The following is a 23027-nucleotide window of genomic DNA, read 5'->3' on the forward strand; positions in this document are numbered from 1 at the left end:
CATTTGTTCATGTTACCTGTGCTGTCTGAAAAAATATCCTGTGAAGAATTTAATGTAAAGTGATTTGCGGTCGGTCACGCCCTGAGGTAACCCTCAAAAGTAAATGTAAATCTCTCCAACCTCAATCCTAGCCTCAAATATGTCAGAAAAAAAGTTATCCCCCCCAAATTATCTCGCAGTCAAAAAACATAAAATATACAAGAAAACAAGACAAGAGTAAAAACTAATGGCAATAAATCCCAAACATTTCAGAGACTGGAATTATAAAACACAAAATAAAAAGACTAAAATTAATATGTTTTAAAAATTAAAAGAGAAGCTCGAACATTTTGACAGAAAAATGGAAATTATAAAAAGTGACAGATGATTTGTAAAATAGCCACGTAATTTTTTTATTTCAAGTTTGACAAATGCTTCTTGAGTACCCACAATATGCCAGGGTATATATTGGATACTTTCATATATAACATCTATTTTTATTTTCATAACAATAAATAATTGTATTAATAGATACTAAAGTTGTAAAACTTTCATATTAAAATATTTTCATTACTTTATCTTTCCCTACAGTCTGGAAACTTTCTTTTTGAAACTTTCTGTTTTTCAGTTCAAAAATTCTCTCTGCACCTTTTTCAACTCTAATGCTACATCTATCTGTTGTGTTCTTAATTTTTAATTAGTAATTTTTTTAGTCTTAGAATTTCCATTTGGTTCTTTTTCAAATATGCTAGGTCATATTTCATATTTAGTGCTCCTTGCAAATTTTTCAATCTTGTCTTTTATTTCTTTAAACATACTATGCATATTTTTTATAATCTTTATCTGATTCCAATATCGGAGGTTTCTGTGGTTCTGTTTCTGTGGTCTGGTGTTTCTGCTGGTTTTCCTCATTCTTCAGTCACATATGCCTCAAATATTTTCTTTTAACCATTTCTGATTATATTTTATATCTTATTCTGATTTTGCTGTGTCCTCTAACTCTCTTTCAGGACTGAGCTCTCACCAGCACTCTGTTCACACTCTTCCCCTCCTTTATTTGTTTGTTTGTTTGTGTTTACGCCTACAGCATCTGATATTCCTAAGTGGTCTCCCATCCAAGTACTAATCAGGCCCGACCCTGCTTAGCTTCCGAGATCAGACAGGATTGGGCTTGTTCAGGGTGGCATGGTTGTAGACTCTTCCCCTCCTTTAAACTCAGGGACTTTCTGTTCTCTTCATTAATTTCACCTAAAAAGATCTAATAATAGGTACATTTCAGGGTAAATTCTTTTTTGCAGTTACTTCTTACTTGGGGGATGGGGGATATAGGTAGTTCTTTGCATTTTAAGCCTTAAGTCTCAGCCTGAAATGAAAGCCATTATTTCTATTAAATTGAATGGGGGGTTGGGGGTAGGTTCTAGGCTATATTTAAATTTTCTTAAAATCCATCACAGTATGTTCTCTCATATCCTTATGCTTTGCAAGCCCTGCCCACACCTATTCTTTCTGGTAAAAATGTGGCTTTAAATACATCGACAGTTACCTAGTCAAGATTCTGACTGCTAAAGAAACCTATTGAACCTTAAATTTGAGATAGTTTGAAGAGCACTAGACTTGGAGTAAGATCACCTAGGTTCTTAGCCGCACTTGAACTACAGGTGTCACCTTGGACAAATCCTTTATTCTTTCTAAACCTTAGGTTCCTAAACTGCTAAAAGGAGCTGTAATAATACCTGTTACACTTGTGTCACATGGTACTTCAGAGTATCTAAGGAAATAATGTGAAAATACCTCGCAATGGTAAAGGGCTACTCTGTGTGAGTGATATTGGACATTCTGAAACTTCATTAAATTTCGTTCCTAGTTCCATTTTCCTTCTTGGGTCAGAATAAATACATTGACCCATTCAGTTTAGACAAGAGTAAAGAACAAAGCTAAGGTTTTCAGAATAACAGGAAGTTTCAAGTTAAGGTAAAATGATTACTTTCTTCAATCATAATATGGGAGCTTTGGAACACTTGTTAGAACTAATAACTTGAGTTGCTTTTACACAATTTATCTATGAAACTCAATTTGTCACGAAACAGCAAATGCTCTTTTGAAATTCAGATGAATCTGAATGGAAGGATTGGTGTCGTTTTTAAACCGATATGCACATTAAAGTAGCAAATTAATGTTAATGTTATAAAAGTGGAGTGAAAATAAAAGATTTTAAGAATTAGAAATTAACCGACTGTATGTATTGGGAAGGAATTTTGTTCCTAAAATAAGTGCAAGAATATTTTTCAAACACAAAATTCAAGTGTTTATAGACCTCACTCAAGATATCAGTAGGAAAAAAATGTATAAACACACATACATGTATATATTTTTTCCTAATATTTCTTTGAAATCAGGGACTGTGTGACAGAACTTCTGTCATCAAGTATTCTTGGAATTTGGTTTAAAAAGGAAAGAATTTGGAACCAGTCACTCTGGGTTCTGTCCCACTTAGGAGTTATTTCCTTCTCCCTAAAAGGGAAGCAAGACTGTCTGCTACCCCTAACTTGCAGAATTGTTCTAAGAACCCAATGCACTGTATGGTAACGACAGGTACAGTTCTGCTGTTATTGCGACCACAGTAGCTGCGCACTGAGCAATGCTGTTAAAAGAAACCCAGCTCTTCATAACTGGAAGACATTTTCGTGAATAGAAAAGCATCTCCCTTTACCCCAAATCTATTTCTTTTTCATGCCATTTCAAATGTGGGTAAGAGGGAGGAGGGCCAAGGGGATTTAAGAAACTTGGGTGTAGACTCCAACTCCAACCCCCGCTATTTACACTTTGTTCGTTGGTTCATTCATTCAACAAATATTTCTCAGATTCCTCTCGGGTGCCGGACGCTAGGCTAGGCAGTGGATGCCACAAAAAGGAAAGAATCCCGAATGTGATCTCAGTCACTAGACGTAAAACTGCGAGACTGCGAGGTCGCGCTCGCGTGGGCGAAGTTTCTGCGGCCAGGGAGCCCCATTCTTTGCCGCTCCTGCGGCGGGTCCGCCCATCCCCCCACCCCGCCCCACTCCCGTTGGCGGCGAGTTCGGTCCGCGTCTCCATGGCAACTAGTGGCGAAGCGTTGGCTGCCCGGCAGGCGGGCCCGGGAGGCGGGAGCGCGCGGCTGGCTGCGGATGGCAAGGCCCTTAGGGGCGGGCGGGGCTGGCGGTGACCCTAGCGTTCCTGCTCCTGGGGCCTCAGACCTCTAGGGAGAGCACGGCGTGGTGCGGCGCAGGTAACCCGTCCCGGTTCCCCGGCCCTCGCCCTGGGCTTGGCCAAGAGAAGCTGGGGACACCAACAGGCTGACTGTTCCAGGGAGGTTGGCCTTGAACCCTGCACTGGTCCGGAAGAGAGGTCGGGGTCCGTGTGGGCGTGCATGCGGCAGGTGGAGAGAGCTCGGGATACCGGGATGGTTCTTGCAGAATCCAGAGCAGAGATTCTCCCTAAATTAGAAGGTCTGGATTCTGGTTGTGTGGCCTTGGGCAAGTCACGTAACTGGTGCCTCAGTTTCCCTGATGTTAAAGTGAGAGATTTGAGAACCAAGAAAATGAATTTATTCATCTATCCGTGGTTCCCCATTCCTGCTCCTCACCCCTCCTCTCCACACACAATTCCAGGGTCTTTCTTAAATCCTTTGAAAATCCTTTGATTTGAGAATGACATGGGCCCAGGAGTCTACCTCTTCCTCTTTCTACCATCTCGAATGCTATTTAATTGACTTTTATTCAGTAATTCAGAGGAGTTGAAGTTCTCTTCAATATTTCCTCCATTTATCCTCATGGATTATTTTTCAATTAAAATTTTATTGCTGGGAAAACATTTTTTTTTTTTTTACTTTGGACAAGTATTAACACACCCCAATTTGTCAAAAAGGTGAGCAGGTGCCCACAAAGGCACTGAGGAATTGTAAGATTTCTATTTTTAGAGAATTCTTTGTCCTAAAGCTCATGGTATTCATTATAACAAAACTCAGAAAGGGCCAAAGAAAGACATTTCTCAAATAAAGGCAAATCCCTTAGAAGATCCACAAGAAAGGAAAGTTTGAAAGCATTCAGCTATAACTCCTCTTGAACAGGAATTCTGTTTTATGCATCTCATATACTGAGCACTTCGCAAAATACCTGACACCAAGTTGTTGCTCAGTATATAGTGAATGAATGCTCATTTGAGTCAGTACCACATATTTCAACTCATCACTAAGCCAATGTGATAAATGTATGGAGACACACCCACACACACGCACACACACACACAAGTGCAAGTTTATACATTTTGTACAACCAATAGCTACTCCATTCAGAAAAAAACATACTAAGTGGTTTGCCAATAGCAAAATTTTCTTGTTTTATAGGTTAATAAAGGTAAGCATTTAAAGAATCTAGACCATTTCCCCCCTAACAGATTAAAAATCAAGAACTTTAAACCAGTTGCAGCAGTTTCTTGACATGGAGAACCAACCCTATAATACAATGGGGTAAGTACTGAGAAATTTCTATTTAACAAGTTGGAACTTAACTATGACAAGAATTCCCTGATTATGCATGAATTTGAAATTTAGTTTTAATAGAAGAATGTATTGATTATTTTTGGTGAGGGGGTGGGAGAAATTCAAGTGACTTTAGTTAAGAATCTATAGTTTGAGTATTTCCAATTTTGACTATGGATCTGCACTTGAAAAATCACCATTTTCCAACTTTCAGCGATTTTTTTAAATGTTTTAGAGTGATGGGTGCCCACACAGGCCCCATGTGCTCTTGGATTTCCACAGTGCAGCAACTCCTGGCCAGCTTGCTCCTTTCTTGTTGTACCAAGTGTCGAAGCATCCCTCTACACTTGCCTTTAAGGCTGAACTCAACACTCAAACATAGCCTCAAAATAGATTTAGCTCCTCAAAGCAGCAATGAGAACTGGATATTTTACCAAATTTTCCTAGGAGAGAGAATGAATAGGGTTTGTATAGCATTTGCTGTTCTAAATAAATTCCTTTTCACAAATATCTGTTCCCAACTCTTCCCTGCCACCAGTACCCCATAGTTTTCTCTTCCAATTGCTTCATTAGCCAACTGGTCATTGACTGACCCCAGAGTTGGGTGGGAGCAGGAGGCAGTTGTTGGGGACGGTTGGTAGGGGCGGTACTGCAGTGCCTAATCTTGACTGGGACTGACTTTACACTAGTCAACCACTCCAGATGTCTCACTTTCAGTTTTTCTGCTCAGATCATGACTTTGACATCAAGCTAAAGGAAAGCTCCACAAGTCTGGATAATAATAGCTATCACTTTTTAAAGTCTTACCGCATACTCGTCCTGCCTTGCTAGGTAGTACTGTCATTTCACAACTAAGAAAATTGAGCATATTAGTTAGACTATAGTCTAAGTTCTTGTAGCAGAGACCCCAAAATTCAGTGGCTTAAATAAGATTGAAATTTATTTCTGTTTCATATACAAGTCCAGAGATAAACAGACCAAGACAGTAGGGAAGCTCTGCTATCCTCACTACATAATTTCCATCTCTGGGCCCAAAGCGATTGCTTTAGCTCCCACCATCATGACTGTGTTCCTGCCAGAGGAAATGGTGAAGGGCAAGAAGAGAGAGTAAGACCATTCTTTTTGGGAGTATGAACTTGAGGTGGCCTGCCTCACTTCCGTTTACTGCCCAATGGCCAGAACTTAATCCCAAAGCTACAGCTAGCTGCATGGAAGGAAAGGAAATGTGGTCTCTAACTGGGCAGCCATATGGCAAACGGAAGCTGAGAAGTTCTATAAACAAAAGGAAGACAACTAGCAGCCTTGGCCACACTGAGCTCAGAAAGGTAGAAAAAAAGAGAAAAATGAAGCAGGAACTTGCCCTAGAACATACAACTGGTTAGTGGAGGAGGTAGGGTTTGAATTCAGATACATCTGACTCCAATCCCTGCATTCTCTGCTACTGGAAATTGATGGTAGTGAGATGCAGGGAGCATCCTGCCTAGTATTCATAGCAGAGCCAGGTTAGTATTCTGGATTGAGCAGATGTTAGGTCCTTGGTGTGACAAGGCATGGAGGGCTAACCTAAGGATACTAGATATATCATTTCACTCCTGCAGATCTGAGGCCTTGGAGACTGCTATTTCTCTTCATTCATTCTTTTGGGAAGAAAAAGTATGGAACACTGAATGTATGCCAGACATAACACTAAGTCCTATGGTTCATAGGAAGATCACTGAGAAACAGACCTTAAAGAACTTAGAATTTAGTAGGGAACCATAGAATGTGTTTGGGTACAATGCATTCACAACTCAGAAGTGAATGAAAATAGCTGGAGATTTCCATGAGGATCTACTGCCCTCATCACAGCAGATTTGGGACCAGACATTGTCTACCATGGTCTCCAAAGCATGGAGAACCAGTGTTGGCTTCGCCTCTGTCTCACGTGCTATTGAGAAATAGGTAAAACTCTAGATCATGAAGGCAATAAACCCTCATTCATCAGGGATTTGTTATATACTTATCAAACCATGTCATCTACATACATGGTACTGTTTTGTAGACCAACCTGTATTTTACAAAGATTTATCTAGAGTCTATTATAAGTCAGTCATTGGTGGAAGCACCAGGAAGATAACAGTGAACAAAATAGAGATGACTGTTCTAAGGCACTTACATGTTAGTGGGAGAGACAGTGGGAGATATAAACATGTTCCAAACAGTGATATGAAGAAAAATAAAGCAGGCTAAGGAGGAGAGGAATAGAGTGTGATGGATGGTCAAACAAGGATTCCCTGGTAAGGCGCCATTTGAACAGAGATTATTTCTGGGCAAAGAGAGTTTCAGACGGAAAGTGCAAAGGCCTAAGGTGAGAGCTTTTACATAGAACATTTATAATGTGGGTGAATCATTATTCCCTGACATCTGGATGATAACAGGATTTGATTTAAATTTATCTAATATTTCTCCTAATTATAGGTGTTTGTATTTATGCCATAATAATCAACCTAAACTCTTTCTAATAGAAACAGTCATACTCGAGTTTATTCTTTTTATTTGTTTTTAGACCGTGTGCCCAGAACATAGTGATAGAACAAATATATGATCTGTTTTTATTGGCCTTTTAAAGAGAACCATGTCTAGATACTGCTTTTTGTTTTCTTATTCATGAATTTCTACTCATTAATTTGTCCTTTTCTGATTTATTTTATCTTGTTCTTCTGATTTTTGAGTTGAAAAATATAGTTCAGTTGCTTTCATGATGCCTGGATAATTTGCTTCAAGTGTTTCCTTAGATAATTTTTTCGTAAATGTGAAAATGGGTGGTATACTTTTTAACTTTTTATATGTCCAAATGTCTTATTTTTACTTTAATACACAAAGTCTGTAACATTATTCCCATTGTCCTGAAGAACTGAGTATTGCAGATAAAAAGACCAATGCCAGTTTCATTCTCGCCCTTTCAAGTTTTTTTTTTCTTTTTAATCATCTACTGGAGGTTATAGGACTTTTTTTTTTTTTTTTTTTTTTTTTTTTTTTTTTTGACAGTGAATCTTAAGATGTATTTTGGTCTTATTTGATTATTTTGTTTATTTATTTTTTTAACAGTAAGGCATATATATATTTACACTGTGAGTTCACCTCCCATAGTTAGATTTCTCTCTGTCACCACATATTTGACCCCTTTTACCCTGTCTACCTCCTCCCTTCCCCCTCTCCTCTACCCTCTGGTAACCACTAGTCTGTTGTCCATGTCTATGAGTCTCTGTTTGTTTGTCCTGTTCATCTGTCGCTTTTAGGTTTATATCCCACATGTAAATGATATCATGTGATTTTCAACTTTTTCTGTCTGGCTTATTTCACTTAGCATGATTATCTCGAGATCTATCCATATTGTCGCTAATGGCACTTTTTTTTATCCTTGGAATTTTCAAGGATTCTTTCTCAATATGGATTCTTTCTCAATAATCTTTCACAGCATTTGGTGAACACTTTTGCTCTACAAATTCAAGTCTCTTCAGCTCAGTGAAGTTTTCTTCTATTTCTTTGATTAGTAACTCTCCACTATCTTGTTTCATTCTCATCTCCTAGAACATCTATATCTTTTTCTTTTCTCTCATCCTTTCCATCACTATCTTTTTGACTCTGTTCAGGAGGAATTTCTTGAGTTTTCTCATTTTTATTTCAGCAATGATTATAGTCTCTTTCTTTTCTACTGCCTCTACTGAGGTCTTTAATATTTGGTAAACATGTTTTTATTTCCAAGAACTTCTTTTTTGTATGTTTATTTCATTGTTCCCTTTACATTCTAAAGTTCCCTTTTTAATCAGTGCAATATACCCTGACTCATTAAAATACGAATAAAAATTGTTTGAAATTATCTCTTGATTCTTATATCAGCTTCTTCACAATCAGTTATTCTGTTGGTGTGGCTCTGGTGTATTTCTCCACATGCTTCCTTTTGTGCAGCTCCCCAAACCATAACAACTGCTGCACAGCCCCCCCTTTCTCCTAGCCTCTGCTGCTCCAAAAGAGAATTCAATTAGGTTTTCCAGAGAAACCTGTCCACCAGCTACAATGAAGCTGCAGCTCCCTGAGGGCCCAGCATAGCCACCAGCTCATATACATAAGATTATTAAAGTTTATGTTTAATAAACCCATCTATGAAGGTCATTGCTAAAAGGGAATTCCACGAATGCATTGAGCAATGGTAAGATCAATGAAATACATGGATAAAGTCCCAAAATATATAAATTCTGAAGTGTTTTTTTATAAAAATATCATTTTCCTTGTATTAGTAGATGTACATATGATGGATTATTTCTTTAAAATATCTAATTGAAATAGAACATATGATTTACACATGTATATAGTTTGAGAAGTCATTTGGTTCTTTATCAGTTACCGAAAAATAGCAATCTCCTGTTCCCTCCCCAGCTTTCTACTCCTCAGAGGCACTTTCTTTTGGCTAATTCTTTGATATTTACCTATTTACCTCTGTATCTCTAAATAACACATTTATATTACTACTTCTTGATTTTTTAGTTTTAGACATTGTCTATCGACATGCATAATGGTTATTTTTCATGCTTGCACCACACACACACACACACACACACACACACAAAGTCACACTTCCTGTTCCTCCATTCTCCTAATATACCATGATTTTGGTTGGATCAATATCTGTTTGCCTTGTTATGACTTTATAAATTCTCTTTACCTCTGAGCCATGCAGTATATTGTGATTACATCTCCTTTCCTATACAATATTTTGTTTTTCCTATATCTTAATTATAAAATTTCTGAAGTTTTCTTCTTTCTGCATAATTTTCTTCAATAAATGTCTTTCTGTTTGTATTTGACCTGGTTGTGTGAACTGCTTCCTTCAAATGGCTATGATCCCTGACTGCTTGCTCCTATTTCAAAGTGGTAGAGTCGAAGCCGACAAGCACTCCAGGGTCAGTGGTGGAGCTCACTGACAAGGGTCTCCACTATATGGTCATTAGCCCAGTAGTCTCTTTCAGTCTTCTGTCTCAGGTTGATCAGAGCCAGAGAACACTCTTCTAAATTCTCCTGTTTGGAAAGTGTAAGTTGGGCTGAAAGCATTTACCCCCCAACTTCCAGAAATACCTGATTGGGTTGCTTCTTGGCTTTCTCTACTGCCAGCTCCCATTATTTTTGTTCTTGCAGATTTAACCTTGTAGATTAAAAATATCCCTTTGCTTTATTTTAGTAGGTTTTTGGAAGAGAACAAAGTATATGTTCATCCATCTTCAACCAAAAGTCTCATTTTTCTCTACTGAATCATTTACTCTACTTTTCATTCTGTGACTTACATTCTAGCCGTTGATCTCATTCACAGAATATTGGCAAATCCTTTCTAAAAATCTAGGTACTGCGACATGATCTGCCAATTTTTTTATCTGCCATGAAAGTCATATTTTCAAAGAACCGAGGCAGATGAATATTAAAGCATAACTTCTCACGTCTGAATTTAGAAAAATCCTTTAAAGCAGTACTCTCCTATGTGTGTATCTTTCTTAACTTTTAAAGTGTTCTTTCCCTGTGGCTATATTAATTGATAATCACAACTTTACTTCCCAGTTTCTTATGAGTTAAATACAGTTTTAATTATAGTTTGTAAAAAATTCTAATGTAAGTCAATATATTGGTAATTTAGTAAAACATAGTAATCTTTTTTGCACATGAAAATTCTTTTTTAATTTGATTGATTCTCTTGCTTTCTGAATGGGCCAGACTATGCACCATTGTTCTCCCTTTGTCATACATTATCCCCACCCACCCCCACATACTCCTCTCCAGAGTTGACGAGTTCTAGTTTCTTGTTTCTCTGAAGAGAAGCAAAGTGAAGTAGACCTGGGGGTAAAATCCTGATCTGTCAAACTTTGAAGGTAGATCTTGACATGTCAGCGTAGTGCTGAGTGGTTGCAGGAATTCAATGACTGATGTGAAAGGGGGGAGGAAACTAGGAAGGGAGTAGGGAAGAGAGGGAAGGGAGGAAGCTGGGAAAGAGGGAGGAAGGACAGAAGGAAAGGAAAGAAAAATTCCTTTGGGAGACCAGTTAAGCTGTCTACTGGAAATAAGGCCAAGCACCTTGAAGTGGTAACTATGAGGGATGTGTAGGATACCAAAAGCAACTGCTGTGGCCCTCTTTTAAATCGTTTCATGACAAATTCCATTATATTTCACAGGCCAGATTTTGTTCCATGGCCATGACCAGCTCCAGGGGAGACTGGGAAATGTAGTTGTGTTTTCAGCTGGACCCATTTTTACTCTGAATAACATTAGAGCTCTGTTAGTATGGAAGAAAGGAAGGATGGTGGGTAGGCAACTAGCCACGTAGGAAATAAGAATGAGATACAGATTTGGAAGTTATCAGAATAAGCTGGTATTAGAAGGTTCATTAGAAATTTCCAATATTCAGGAAACAGTATATTTCTTAGATTTCTAACCTTTGAAAAGCAGATTTTATTAATGTTTGCCTAATTTTTCACTGTTAGGATCCAGGGAAAGTGCTGGCTTTAGTTTTACATAGAAAAGGATAAAATGACTATCCTCACATATACTGACACTGTGGTCTCTCATCAAATAGAACTTTTGGAAAGAAGGAATTTTAATTGTCCCAGCAATTGGCTTATAGAATCCAAGCTAATGCACGTGTAGATAAACATTTATTTTTATTAATTGTATCTTATATTTAATAACATGAAATAGTATTTCAGATACATAAATTCATGAGGATAGTAAAGTTACTTCTAGATAATTATAAAAACCACCCTGAAGATTACTAGATATTAGTGCCTGCCAATTTTTCAGTCATCTTACCACATTCAATCTGAGACACTACTCAGAATGTGAATAGTTATTGTAAAAAGGGTTTCAAGAAAAGGTTTATCCATAATGTACATATTTTAGCAGATCTTCCATTCTTTTTAGAACATAAAAAATAAAATTTTTAATTTGTATGTACCTAGAATTCTTTTAAAACATTATTAGGGACTTGGAAGCTATCGCATTGCATTTTATTTCTATAAATGTCTTCCTTTGGCGATTATGACAAAGGCTTTAAAATAAGGCCTTTATAAGCACATTTAAGCATGCTTTTGTGGAATAGTGGGATTTATATCTTCTTCATATCCCAACATTAAGCTTACTGCAAATAAGAAAGGAGAATGGACTGAATATGAGCCACCATCTCAAATACGCAGTAAAAATAGGCGTAGTAATGCTCCTAAGTCAGCGAACACTAATGTTGACAGTAAATAACATTTTTGGGACAAGAAAAGTGCTTAAGGAAAAACTATTTTTAGCTATAATTCGACAATTAATTTAAACAAGGGCAACCATGAAACTGTGACCCAAAAGTCAAAGTAATAAATCTTTCATTTTACTGTTGTAGGAGACAACTGGCTAAAGAGCAGGCTGACAAAACAGACATGTCTACAAAAGTGGTTCTAGGATTCCTCTGGGAGTCTCACCTGTTTGGTTCTATTTATGTTTCTGGTGTGATACAGTATTTGATGTGCAGAATAGGGTCTGTGCGTCGACACAGAAACGTTAAATTATATTTAGTGTAGCTAAATGTGTATTAATATAAGACAAATATACAGTCATATATTTTAGAATGAGTGTCATTAAAATATTTTGAAAAAGTTAAGACCTAATATGATTATTCATCAGTCTTTTGGAAACTCATTTTTTTTCTCTTTTCTCTCTGCTTCCCGTCCTCTCTCTTTCCCCTTTCCCCATAACTTCTTCCATATTTGTCTTTTAAAGCTCCTCTTTTCCATCCAGAGCTGAAGATCCATCTCTATTCAGATGTTTCTCATGTCCCAAACTGAACGCACTCTTTTTCCCCTTTTTTCAGACCTGTTTATCCACTTCTGTTTTCCACATTGGTGATGGGTAGGCTGACTCACATCCCAATTTGACCAGAATAATCACTTTTTACACCTGTTGTCCTGGCATAATTATTATTAGCTTCCCCCTCACTTTCAAAATTGTCTTGGTTTGGCTAACAGATCACATGGTCACCACAGCTACCTGTCTGATGAAGGTCTGCCCTTTTGACAACCAGCATGTAAGCCCGTATGTTAAAGGACTTGGGAGTGACATGTATATCCATGAATCTTACCTCTACTCTTTTTAGTCTGACTGACTCTCTTCACATTCCTTTTCCCTGTCCCCTTCCAACATATTTGCCTCTACTACCTCCACTTATATCATAAGCTTTCTGTTTTGCTGTCTCTTCATCTCCAAAAGTGATATCCCGATATTTTTGATGACTGTATGCTCACAAGACTGGTATATCACGCTGCAAGTCTCGGTGTGCCCCTTCCCTTCTGGTTTAATGCATTTAGATCTCTGGCCTGACACCTGGGTCTTTCTCCTGGGATTGCAACCAAGGAGAAACCCAACAGTGAGAGCCATAGGAGCATGTCTCAATGGTACATCAGACACAATCCACCTGGGCTCCAAAGCTGGAAAACTCAGAGGATTTTTTTTTTCTTTTTTAGCTCCTCATTCAACTTTTCTAATATTGGAATAATAAGACCTACTTGATGGGATGTTCTGAGGATCCATGAGAGGAGAGAAAGTACAGGAAAGTAATTAGCATAGTGTGAGTCAGCATTTGACTAAAGGAAGAAATGGAAATATTAACAATGTCAGTGCCCAGCTCTGTTAGGGGGCTAAACAAAGGCTTTGTATTTTATTTTAAAGTTCACTAGATTTTAGGAGCAAATATTGATGCTACTAAGACAGCTGCTGCTACTAATTATCTCTGAAAAACTGGAGAGATATACTAGATGATTAGATGATTGAATTTCAAGAGAGAATATTAAATTTGAGAAAAAACTGGGTTTGATGTAAAAAGGAATTTGACTAAATCTTAGGCAAGACTCTAGAAGAGATTATCGGTGGTTTGTGAGCATCCAGAAGAGGAAGCAGTGGCCACGGGGACACAGCATGGATGCACCCTAACCACTGCATACTAGATCAGCCTTGGTTCACAGGGCTAATATGCTGGTACATATCATATCTGGTTCCATATCAGGGAACGTGCAGAAAGAGTTGTATTTGGGCTTTGGCATGATATTTTACAGGGCTCTTCATGACATTTTTGTAGGGAAAAAAAAGTGTAAGTTTAATTAAGTGGATTGGCATCTGATTATAAGAAAAGAAATAATCAGTGGATCACTGTTACCCTGAAGGGTTTGGTAGAGGAACATAATAAGGCTCTGTCCTCTATCATTGCCCTTCATATTTTAAAGCTACTTATATGAAAAAACATGTTTATATATAAAACAAGTAATGCTCATCAAATCTGGGAGGCATAGTGACTATAATCTCTGACAGAAACAGGATCCCAAATAGAAGCTCGGGTGTTACTTCCTTGAGGAAGGCTTCTGTGATTGCCTACCTGTCCAAGTCTGTATTCAGTACCCTTCCTTTCTACTCCCAGAAGAACTGCATGTAGTTATCTGTCTCTTACTGTACCTGCCTGCCTTGCAAGTCTCTCTCTATGCACGGGCAGTTTGTCTTGTGTCTCTGTCTTCCCAGTTCCCCATCCAGTAAACAGCAGTCGCTTAAAGAACGTTTGCTTCATTAAAGAACCAGTGATGACGACCCACACCAAGGGGCTGAAACTATCCAGCTGAAATTTAATAAGGAAAGATGTAAAGCCCTGCCCTTGGAGCACTAGAAAAAATCTAAAGCACAAGAGAATAACTAGTTGGCTTTACTTGTAGCATGCATGAAAAAGAAATAAGGTGTTTAGACAAGAATAAACTCACCTTGAAATGATATAATAGCACTACTTTGCCCTTCCCCTTCCCCAATTAAAAACTGAGGTGATCTTCATCTGCTTGAATAAAAGTGCACAGCACCTAAAACAACAGATGTGAGAGTCCCTCTCCAAGCTGATAGACCATACTCAGAATATTATGTTTTCTGAAAGGTACATTTTAAGGAAGAAATCAGCAAACAGGATACTTGTACAGAGGAGAGCCACCAGGATTGTGGAGGGCCTGAAATCTTAAAATAGTTATTAATTTTCATTCATTCAACAAATGTATATTAAGTATCTACTATTTTCCAGGCAGTATACTAGGTAGTGAGTGGTAGAGGAAAAAAAAAATCCTTATGAGCAATTAAAAGAAATAAAGACGCTTGTAAAAATAAACACAGACCACCCAAATGAGAACAAATGAAGCCTATTTATTTAGAGCTGGCTAGAGCAAGGAATTCAGCAACCATCACTTGCATTTGGCAGAGACTCAAAGGCAGACGGAGTGGAAAAGCTCTATAGTGAACAAAAGAGACGGTTTCAGCTATGCTCTAATTGGAGGCTGTTGGCACAGGAAAGCTGGAGGTAGGATAACTTGAAGCAGGGCATCCTATGTGATTAATTTGGGGAGCAAATTTTGCTTTCTCCAGTTGGCCCTGAGTTGGAAGTAGAAGTAAAAATTAAAGAAGCTGTTAGTCGTTGACTAAGTCCTGACCATTCTAGTACTATTGTTGTAGAAGTTATAGGTCAGAGTCTATAGTCATATGTCCTGGCCATTATCTGTTCAATGTTCAGTCTCTAATACTGAACATTGAGAAGAGCGGACTCAGAAGAATCTGGAGGTCCACTGATAACCGTATTTAGGTATTTTTAGGGTTGACTATATTGAGAAAGCATTTGTTCTGAATGGTCCCAATGGATCAAATTAAGACCAGTAGATGAAAAAGTTCTTCAGTATAAGAAAGAACTTTAAAAAACACATTGCTATCTAGATACAATCTCAGACAGTGGTTACCTGCTAAAGGAAGAATTCAGACGTAGGCCAGATGATACTCTTGGCAGTGATACTTCAAAAGAAATCACAAACCTTGACATGCACCAGAATTACTTGATATCTTTGTTACTGTTGCCAAACCTTAGGCTCTGTCCTGGATCAATGGGGCATGATAGATGATTCTCATAAGAAACATTTGTGGATGGGTAGTTGGACTACGTGACTTGTAAAAGTCCTTCCGCCCCAAGAGTCTAATATCATAATGTTTGCATAGCATAGTCATAAACAGGAAATAGACTATTCGTTCATTTATTTAACAATATTGATTGAGTAGCTTACATTATGCCACACACTACTTTAGACCTATATTTTAATTCTGTTAGGTTGGTGCATTCCTACGTCCCAAGAAGACAGTGATGAAAAGAACTCATTTTGTTCATTTTTCAAAGATTTATTGAGCTTCCGGTGTGTGCTGGGGTGCTGTGCCAAGCTCTGGTGAGACAGTGATGAACAAGACTGATATAGTTCTTGTCTTTCAGATCTTACAGTAGCAGAAGAAATAGGCAGAATGTATTTACAGTAAAGGGTGATAGACATTGTTATAAAAAAGGAAATTGGTGTGGAAACCACTCTTTTTAAGTTCTCTTATTTTTCCCCACATCAGAACTCCAATTAAAATTTAATCGGGAGTGGTGAACACACAATGCAATATATATATATATATGCCTTACTGTTGAATTGTATACCTGAAACTTACTGGATTTCATTAACCAATGTCACCACAATAAAAAAAAAAATCTTTTTTAATTGAATCGGGTTATTGACAGAGGAATTAGTAATTCCTTTCCTCAGGTTTATTATAGGTTTTAAGTAAACATTGAGAGCCTTTGACCTTAGCTCTGGAATGCTAGAAGACTTCAGAATGCACTGTTACCAAGAACCTCTCTGTAGTTGAATAAACCATTCAAAACTGTTGAGTCAAGGAGGCTCAGGTGCTGCTGCCTGCACTGAGAGAATGGAAGCACTGACTTCATCAATGTGTTGATTATATATGACAGCAACTGTACTTCAGAAATGTCATTTAAAAAAATTTAATGTATGTACACTGTTAGCTCTGAAATTACCTTTCCATTTTAATTACAAAATTAACCTCTACCTTTCAGACATCTTCCTGTTTAAATAATTGAACGATTAGAGAAAATTACCTATTCAGAGAAATATAATAATTTTTCTTGTCCTTACATTTCACTCTTTGAAAATGTATTTTACTTTTCTACAATTGGCAGAGCTTCTCCTTGTGAGGCCGAGCTTCAGGAATTAATGGAACAAATTGACATCATGGTCAGCAACAAAAAATTGGATTGGGAAAGGAAGATGCGAGCTTTGGAGACAAGATTAGATCTTCGGGATCAAGAATTGGCAAATGCACAAACTTGTTTGGATCAGAAAGGTCAAGAGGTACCAAATACATGTGTTAACAAACTGTTAATTCTTCAGACTGTTAAAAATAGGATTTAGTCTATTAGAATATATTTTTTTATTACACATAGTTTTTATCAGGCATTAGCAATAGCAATTATTGCTTGAAATTCTGTCAGTATGCTAAAAGTGACAGAGCCTAAAGACATAAAAATTTGGCCGATGCAGACAGACATATAATACCAATGCCTTGGGTGGCTCCATAGTATAGTGGTTAGCAAGTCTGCTCTACATGCAGAAGATCCTGGGTTCATGCCCCAGGTGGAGCCACAGACCATACATACCCCAAGTGTGCCAGGCTCCGGGTGCATGCCGCGAGCCAACCCAGCCCAGCGCCAACCAAGCCGAGCACAACCAAGCCGAGCATGTGGGAGGAGATGCCCCGCCTTCAGAGATCCTGTTCTTAAGGGGAAACAGCAACATCCATAGGTCAGGGGAGGAAGTGGGGGTGGGGATGGGGGTGGGGGAATTAAAGAGGAAAAAAAAATCAATGCCATCTAGAAAAGAAAACAAACATTTAATGGATTGTGAAATAAATATTGTTTGCAAGCAAAGATGTCAGTGCATTTGCTGCTGTAGAAACAAAGAAGTACGTAGTTGTCAAAGCTCGGTCTTTGGACTGAGCGGAGGTCAAAAGCATTTGCATTTTCTAATCCACTAGAAAAATCTTTCCTGAAAGAAGTGAAATGTCAAGACGTGATTGTAGGACAAGGGAGAAAAGTGTTTGGTGAATGAAGAATGCGTATGTGTGTACCTGGGCACCCATGTAAGAGGTGTGTTTTCAGCTCCTGGGTGGCTGCTTAGGATTAAGCTGGTTATTATAGAAAAATGTATTCGTGCTCTCGGGCCTGCAGAGGAGTTCAGAAAACCATATGCTTTACCTAAGGTGGATGTTTGTGTCTCCAAATTTTTCTTTTGGGCAAAGCAGAGGAGAAGTGTTTACTAATCATACACTAAAACATCATCACTTAACGTATTCAGCAGCCATTTTTCTACCTGGATTGGCCTCTCAATGGAACTCAGATTTTGGAATAGTTAATGATGTTATTGTCTGGCATAGTTAACTTAGGTTTCCCTTCATGGTACAGGCAGGTCATCACACCTGAGATATGCAAGCGGCTAGTCTCTCACTTAAATACCTGTTATGGCGCAGATGTGTCAACAGGTGCCTCACCTGCCTTTTAAGCAGACAAATTCTGTAAGCCAAATACCTAAGAACTCCTCTTCGACATTTTTCTTTTTCTTTTTAATATGTTAGTTCTTATAAAAAAATGTAACAATTATTCCATCGTTGCACCAAAGCAGACCTCCCTTGTAAGGCCGTGGGGTTTAAAATGAAAGCTGGGAGAGGTTCTGCCAGAGGAACGATGACATAAACCTCCCAAAAAGATAATGCAAAGTAAATTCTCAACCTTAATTTAAAATGTGACGGTGATAAGGATCTTTGATCAAACATCGATACCGTACTGTCCTAATGTGTACCCAGTGGAATAGTGCTAGCAATATTTGGCTTTTGTGAATATAATTACTAATAGCTATTTTAAGAACTGCAGGACAAATATTTATTCTTGGTTTGGTTCAGCATTTTTGTTTGCGTTGTACCCCTCTTTTGCCCATTTTCTGATTCTTATCAAGACAAATTTAGCAAAATCAAAATTAAATTTTATTCTTAATGCAGGTGGGGTTACTTAGACAGAAGTTGGACAGTTTGGAAAAATGTAACTTAGCAATGACTCAGAATTATGAAGGACAACTACAAACCCTAAAAGCTCAAGTAAGGAGACTTATTACAATTTAATACCACTCATTTTTATATATGCTTTAACCTATAAAATTGTGTTAATTTTATTAAAATGAATTGTTTTCAATACAAGCAAAAGTTCTTATATTTTAACTATAGGTTATATGTTTGGTCCTGTCTTTCATTATTTTATATGTATTGATTTTGTCTTTTATTAAATAGTCAGTTTCTGTATCCCTTTAACGGTTAGCACAATGCTAGACTAATAGCTTTCTATTTATCAAGTGACTTGTTGATTATGTGATAATAATTAGCTATGTTAACAACAAAAAAACAAAGTTAGTATTTTATAGTCATTACTCCCTCATAGAGAAGTTCTTTTTTCTATGGCAGTTTAAAATATACATGTATGCTCTTATGAAATAGGTAATTGAAAGAACAAAATTGGTCTTTATTACTTCATTACTTGTAGGCTGTTTCATAAATGATAGGCCTCCACATATGTGATAAGAGGGATACTGATTTCTCTCTTATTTATCCCTGTATCTCCCCACTGTGCTGGCAAACAAAAAGGCTTCTCTCCCTTACACAGATAACACATAGAGCAATAATCATCCAAGCATCTCAGGTCTAGTAGATGATATATCCTTGATTAACTTGGTAAATGAATCAATGGGAAATATGGTTTGATTACATAATTTTACTTTACAACCAATTTTTGTTGGAGTGCGAAGATTTCATAAATGATAATATAGTTAAAGCAGCTCAAAGTAGTTAATGCTCCTCTTTACGTATCTTTTTAGGGAGGGGACCAGCCATTAATAATGAATATGAAACATTTGATGCCACGTAATAGATGTGATCTTATAAGACTAGCTCTTAAGTCTACCTAGACATTTTGCCTACAATTTAAATAGCTGCCACTAGAGGATAGCATGAATTATGAAATTTTACACGGTTTTCTTTGCTAAGACTCAAAGCATTTAACACTTAAGTCACTCAACCTTGCTTGTTCTACAAAGATAAAGCTCTAAAATTGCAACATAAATATTAAATCACTATAATTGTTCAGTATAAGTTTGAAAATACATAGGAATTTAGATACAAGTTAAGTACCATCTCTAAATTATATTTAACTAGTTCAGTCACTGCTTACTAAATCTTTAATTTCTGGTGTTTTTTTTTTTTAATGCTTGTTATTAAAACGTTTGGGGCCTTATTTACAGGTGTTGAGTGGTAATTTAATATATGAATCATTGCCATTTGATGCTTTGCTTCACTGCTGGCTAACCAACAAATAAATACCTTTAAGGCAATCTCACAAAAAATTTTTCTGTGAAACACTAGTACCAAAAATTTAGGAAATGCTGTTTACTCCTTCTCTGCTCCTGGATATTCACAGTGCAGATCAGCATATTAGAGGCTGAGAAGTCCTGCTCTAAACACATGCATTTAGCCTTCTCAATCCACCATTTTCCAAGTATATATGGCCGTGGAACCTTTTTTTGTTTTTTAAAGTAAAACCTACTAACACTGTAGTACAGTATTACAATGTAAACACTGTAAATAGGTGCTTCATAGAATACACTTTGGAAATACTACATTATTGTTGAGAGAACAGCCATCTGCTTCCACTGACATTTTCTTCTGCTTCTCTTTTCTTCTCCGATTACAAGAAAGGAAAGAAGAGAATTAGGGAGGGAGAGCAGAAGAGAAAGAGAGAGAAAAAAGTAAAAAGAAACAGAAAAAGTACTATGTACTTGACTTGGTTTGCATAATAGTAATGTCTTTTTCTAACCAGAAAATGCTATCTTGTGGCAAACATGCTTTTATTGCTACTAGTTCACTCAACTTCTTTGAAATTCCTGGTTTATTTACAATTTCATTTTCTAAAATATCTTGAAGATACACTTTACTGCACTCTGCCTTGAATAACTCAACTCTGTCAAAGCTTTCTTTTAGAAATTACTTTCTTTTCTTAAAGGGGGTATTTTCTTTTCCTTCTAACCATTATAAAACTGTAAATTATATATATGTATATATAACTGTAAATATATATATATTTGAGATTTCCACTTATGAAAAAATGGAGTAGATGTACTTTTTCCCTATTCCTCCTGCTAAATGCAACTAGAAAACCTAGACATTATTTATAAAACAACATAAGAAAACTGAGAAGTAGAAACAAGAGACAGACCAACTAGGAGCTTGGGACCCAAGGAATGACAAAGTGGTGAGTTCCCTGGGATATCTTTTTTGCCTCTTATATTTCAGACTGGGTAACAGAGAAGCTGGCAATCCAGACACTCCAACGGGTACAGAAAAACCAACGAACAAAAAGAACCCCCAGGAAAGCCTATTCTCTGCAGTCAAAAGACCAGGGAAAAGACTGCCTAGCAAGATTAAACACTTTTGGATAATAACTGCTCTACTCCAGCCAAACCCCACAGAAAAAGACTATAGCCCCAAACTCCCCCTACCAGCAGAGACTGAGTAGACAGCCTAGGTTTCCACCCTCACCAGGCTATAACAAAGTAGCCCAGGCCCCCTGCCTGAGTGGTGTCAAAGAAGCTGAGTGAAGAGCCAGGACTTTCATTACCACTGGCCTTAACAAGCCCTCCTCAACCCCCAACCCATGGTGTCAGTAGAGACTGTGAGAGGAGCCTGGACATCTATGCCTATCTGGTGGTGATGAGGCACCCCTCCCCCTCCTTTCTGGAATGGTATCAGGGAAGCCTAATGAGAAGTCAAGACCTTCACTACAGGATCACTGAAGGCCATGTAAGAACCAGTAAGAAGGCATCTATGGCCCTGCAATCAAGGTGGTTTAGTGAAAGACCAGTGGGGAGCCTGAACTCCCACTCCCCACTCAGCAGTAGTAAGGAACACCTTTCCTGGGTTACGACCGAGGCCAGGACCTGGACTTCTGCTGCCACCTGGCAGAGATGAGGCAGCATTCCATTTTCCCTGCTGAAATGTTATCACAAGATGGCTGCTAAAACACAATATTTAAATAAAATCCAGAATCTCTTAACACAATACCCGAAAATGTCCAGGTTTCAATAAAAAAATTACTCATCATACCAAGAACCAGGAAAATCTCAACTTGAATGAGAAAACACAATCAAGTGACGCCAACACCGAGTTGATATAGATGTCAGAATTATCTGACAAGGATTTTAAAGCAACTGTTATTAAATGTTTCACTGAGCAATTACAAACATACAAATGAAACAAATGAAAAATTATAAAGTTTTAGCAAAGAATTAAAACCATAGAAAACAACCAACTAGAAATTTTATAACTGAAAAATTCAATAACCAAACTAAAAAAAATAAATCAATCCATGAGCTCAAAAGCACAATGGAGAGGATAGAGAAAACAATCAGTGAACTTGAAGATAGCGAAATAAAAATTACTCAATCTGAACAAAAGAGAGAAATAGACTAAAAAAATAAATAAACCTCAGGGACAGGTAACACCATAAGTTTGCAAATTTGTGTCATCAGAGTTCCAGAAGGAGAGGAGAGGAAAGTGGGACTGTACAAAGAAGTAATGGTTGGAAAGTTTCAAAACTTGGCAAAAGATGTGAACATACAGAAGCTGAGTGAAACTCAAACATGATAAACCCAAGAAGTCTACACCAAGACACATATTAGTCAAAGTTCTAAAAATCACAGATGAAATAATCTTGGAAGCAGCAAGAAAGAAATAACATCTTGCCTATAGGGAAAAATCAATTCAGATAATGGATTTCTCATGTGAAATCATGGAGTCCAGCAGAAAGTGGAACATTTTTCAATTACAGAAAGAACAGAAACGTCAATCCAGAATTCTATGTCCAGGAATTCTTTGTCTAAGAATGAAGGAGAAATCGATATATTCCCAAATGAAAGAAAACTAAGAAAATTCGTCACAAACAGACCTACACTAAAGGAATGGCTAATGGAAGTTTTGTTAGCAGAAAGCAAATGATAAAGAATCTTGAAATACCAGGAAGGAAGAAAAACACTGAAAGGAGTATAAACTTCCTTCTCTTGAGCTTTCTAAATTATTTGATAGCTGAAGTAAAAATTAAAACAATGTCTGATATAGTTCATAATGCATGTTAAGGAAATACTTGAAGACAATAATGTTATAAAAGGGTCATGGTAAAGGGACATAAAGAGAAGTAAGATTTCTATGCCTCGCTTGAACTGGTAAATGTCAACACCAGTAGACTGCTATAATTTTGTTTACCTAGAGTAACACCTAAAAAAGCTATACAAAGAGATACATTCAAAACACTATAGATAAATTAAAATGGAATTCAAAAATTGTTCAAATAACCCAGAGAAAGACAAGAAAGCTAAAACGGAGAGAAGCCAAACACTGGAGAACAAACAGAAAACAAAAACAAAAGTCAGGCGTAAGCCCTAATGTATCAATAATTACATTAAATGGAAATGTTCTAAATATACTATTGAAAAAAAATGGAGATTGACAGAGTAGGTAAAAAAATATGACCCTACTATATGCTCTGTTCCAG

General features: G+C 37.4%; 1 protein-coding gene and 1 pseudogene across 1 annotated transcript in view; one reads left to right on the forward strand and one right to left on the reverse strand.

The window, feature by feature from the left end:
* Positions 1-1057: 1057 nt before the first annotated feature.
* Positions 1058-1176, reverse strand: LOC120590577 (uncharacterized; annotated as a pseudogene).
* Positions 1177-3150: 1974 nt separating this feature from the next.
* The window catches only part of DEUP1 (deuterosome assembly protein 1), a 66570-nt gene continuing 46693 nt past the window's right edge, over positions 3151-23027 (forward strand). The window contains exons 1-4 of the mRNA XM_039847668.1: positions 3151-3244; positions 4411-4483; positions 16566-16737; positions 18437-18532. Of these exons, the coding sequence (XP_039703602.1) occupies positions 4455-4483; positions 16566-16737; positions 18437-18532 (297 nt within the window). The 5' untranslated portion in view covers positions 3151-3244; positions 4411-4454. The remainder of the gene's footprint in view (positions 3245-4410; positions 4484-16565; positions 16738-18436; positions 18533-23027) is intronic.

This window comes from Pteropus medius, unplaced genomic scaffold (assembly GCF_902729225.1).
Source record: "Pteropus medius unplaced genomic scaffold, Ma_sr-lr_union100, whole genome shotgun sequence".
Lineage (NCBI taxonomy): Eukaryota > Metazoa > Chordata > Mammalia > Chiroptera > Pteropodidae > Pteropus > Pteropus medius.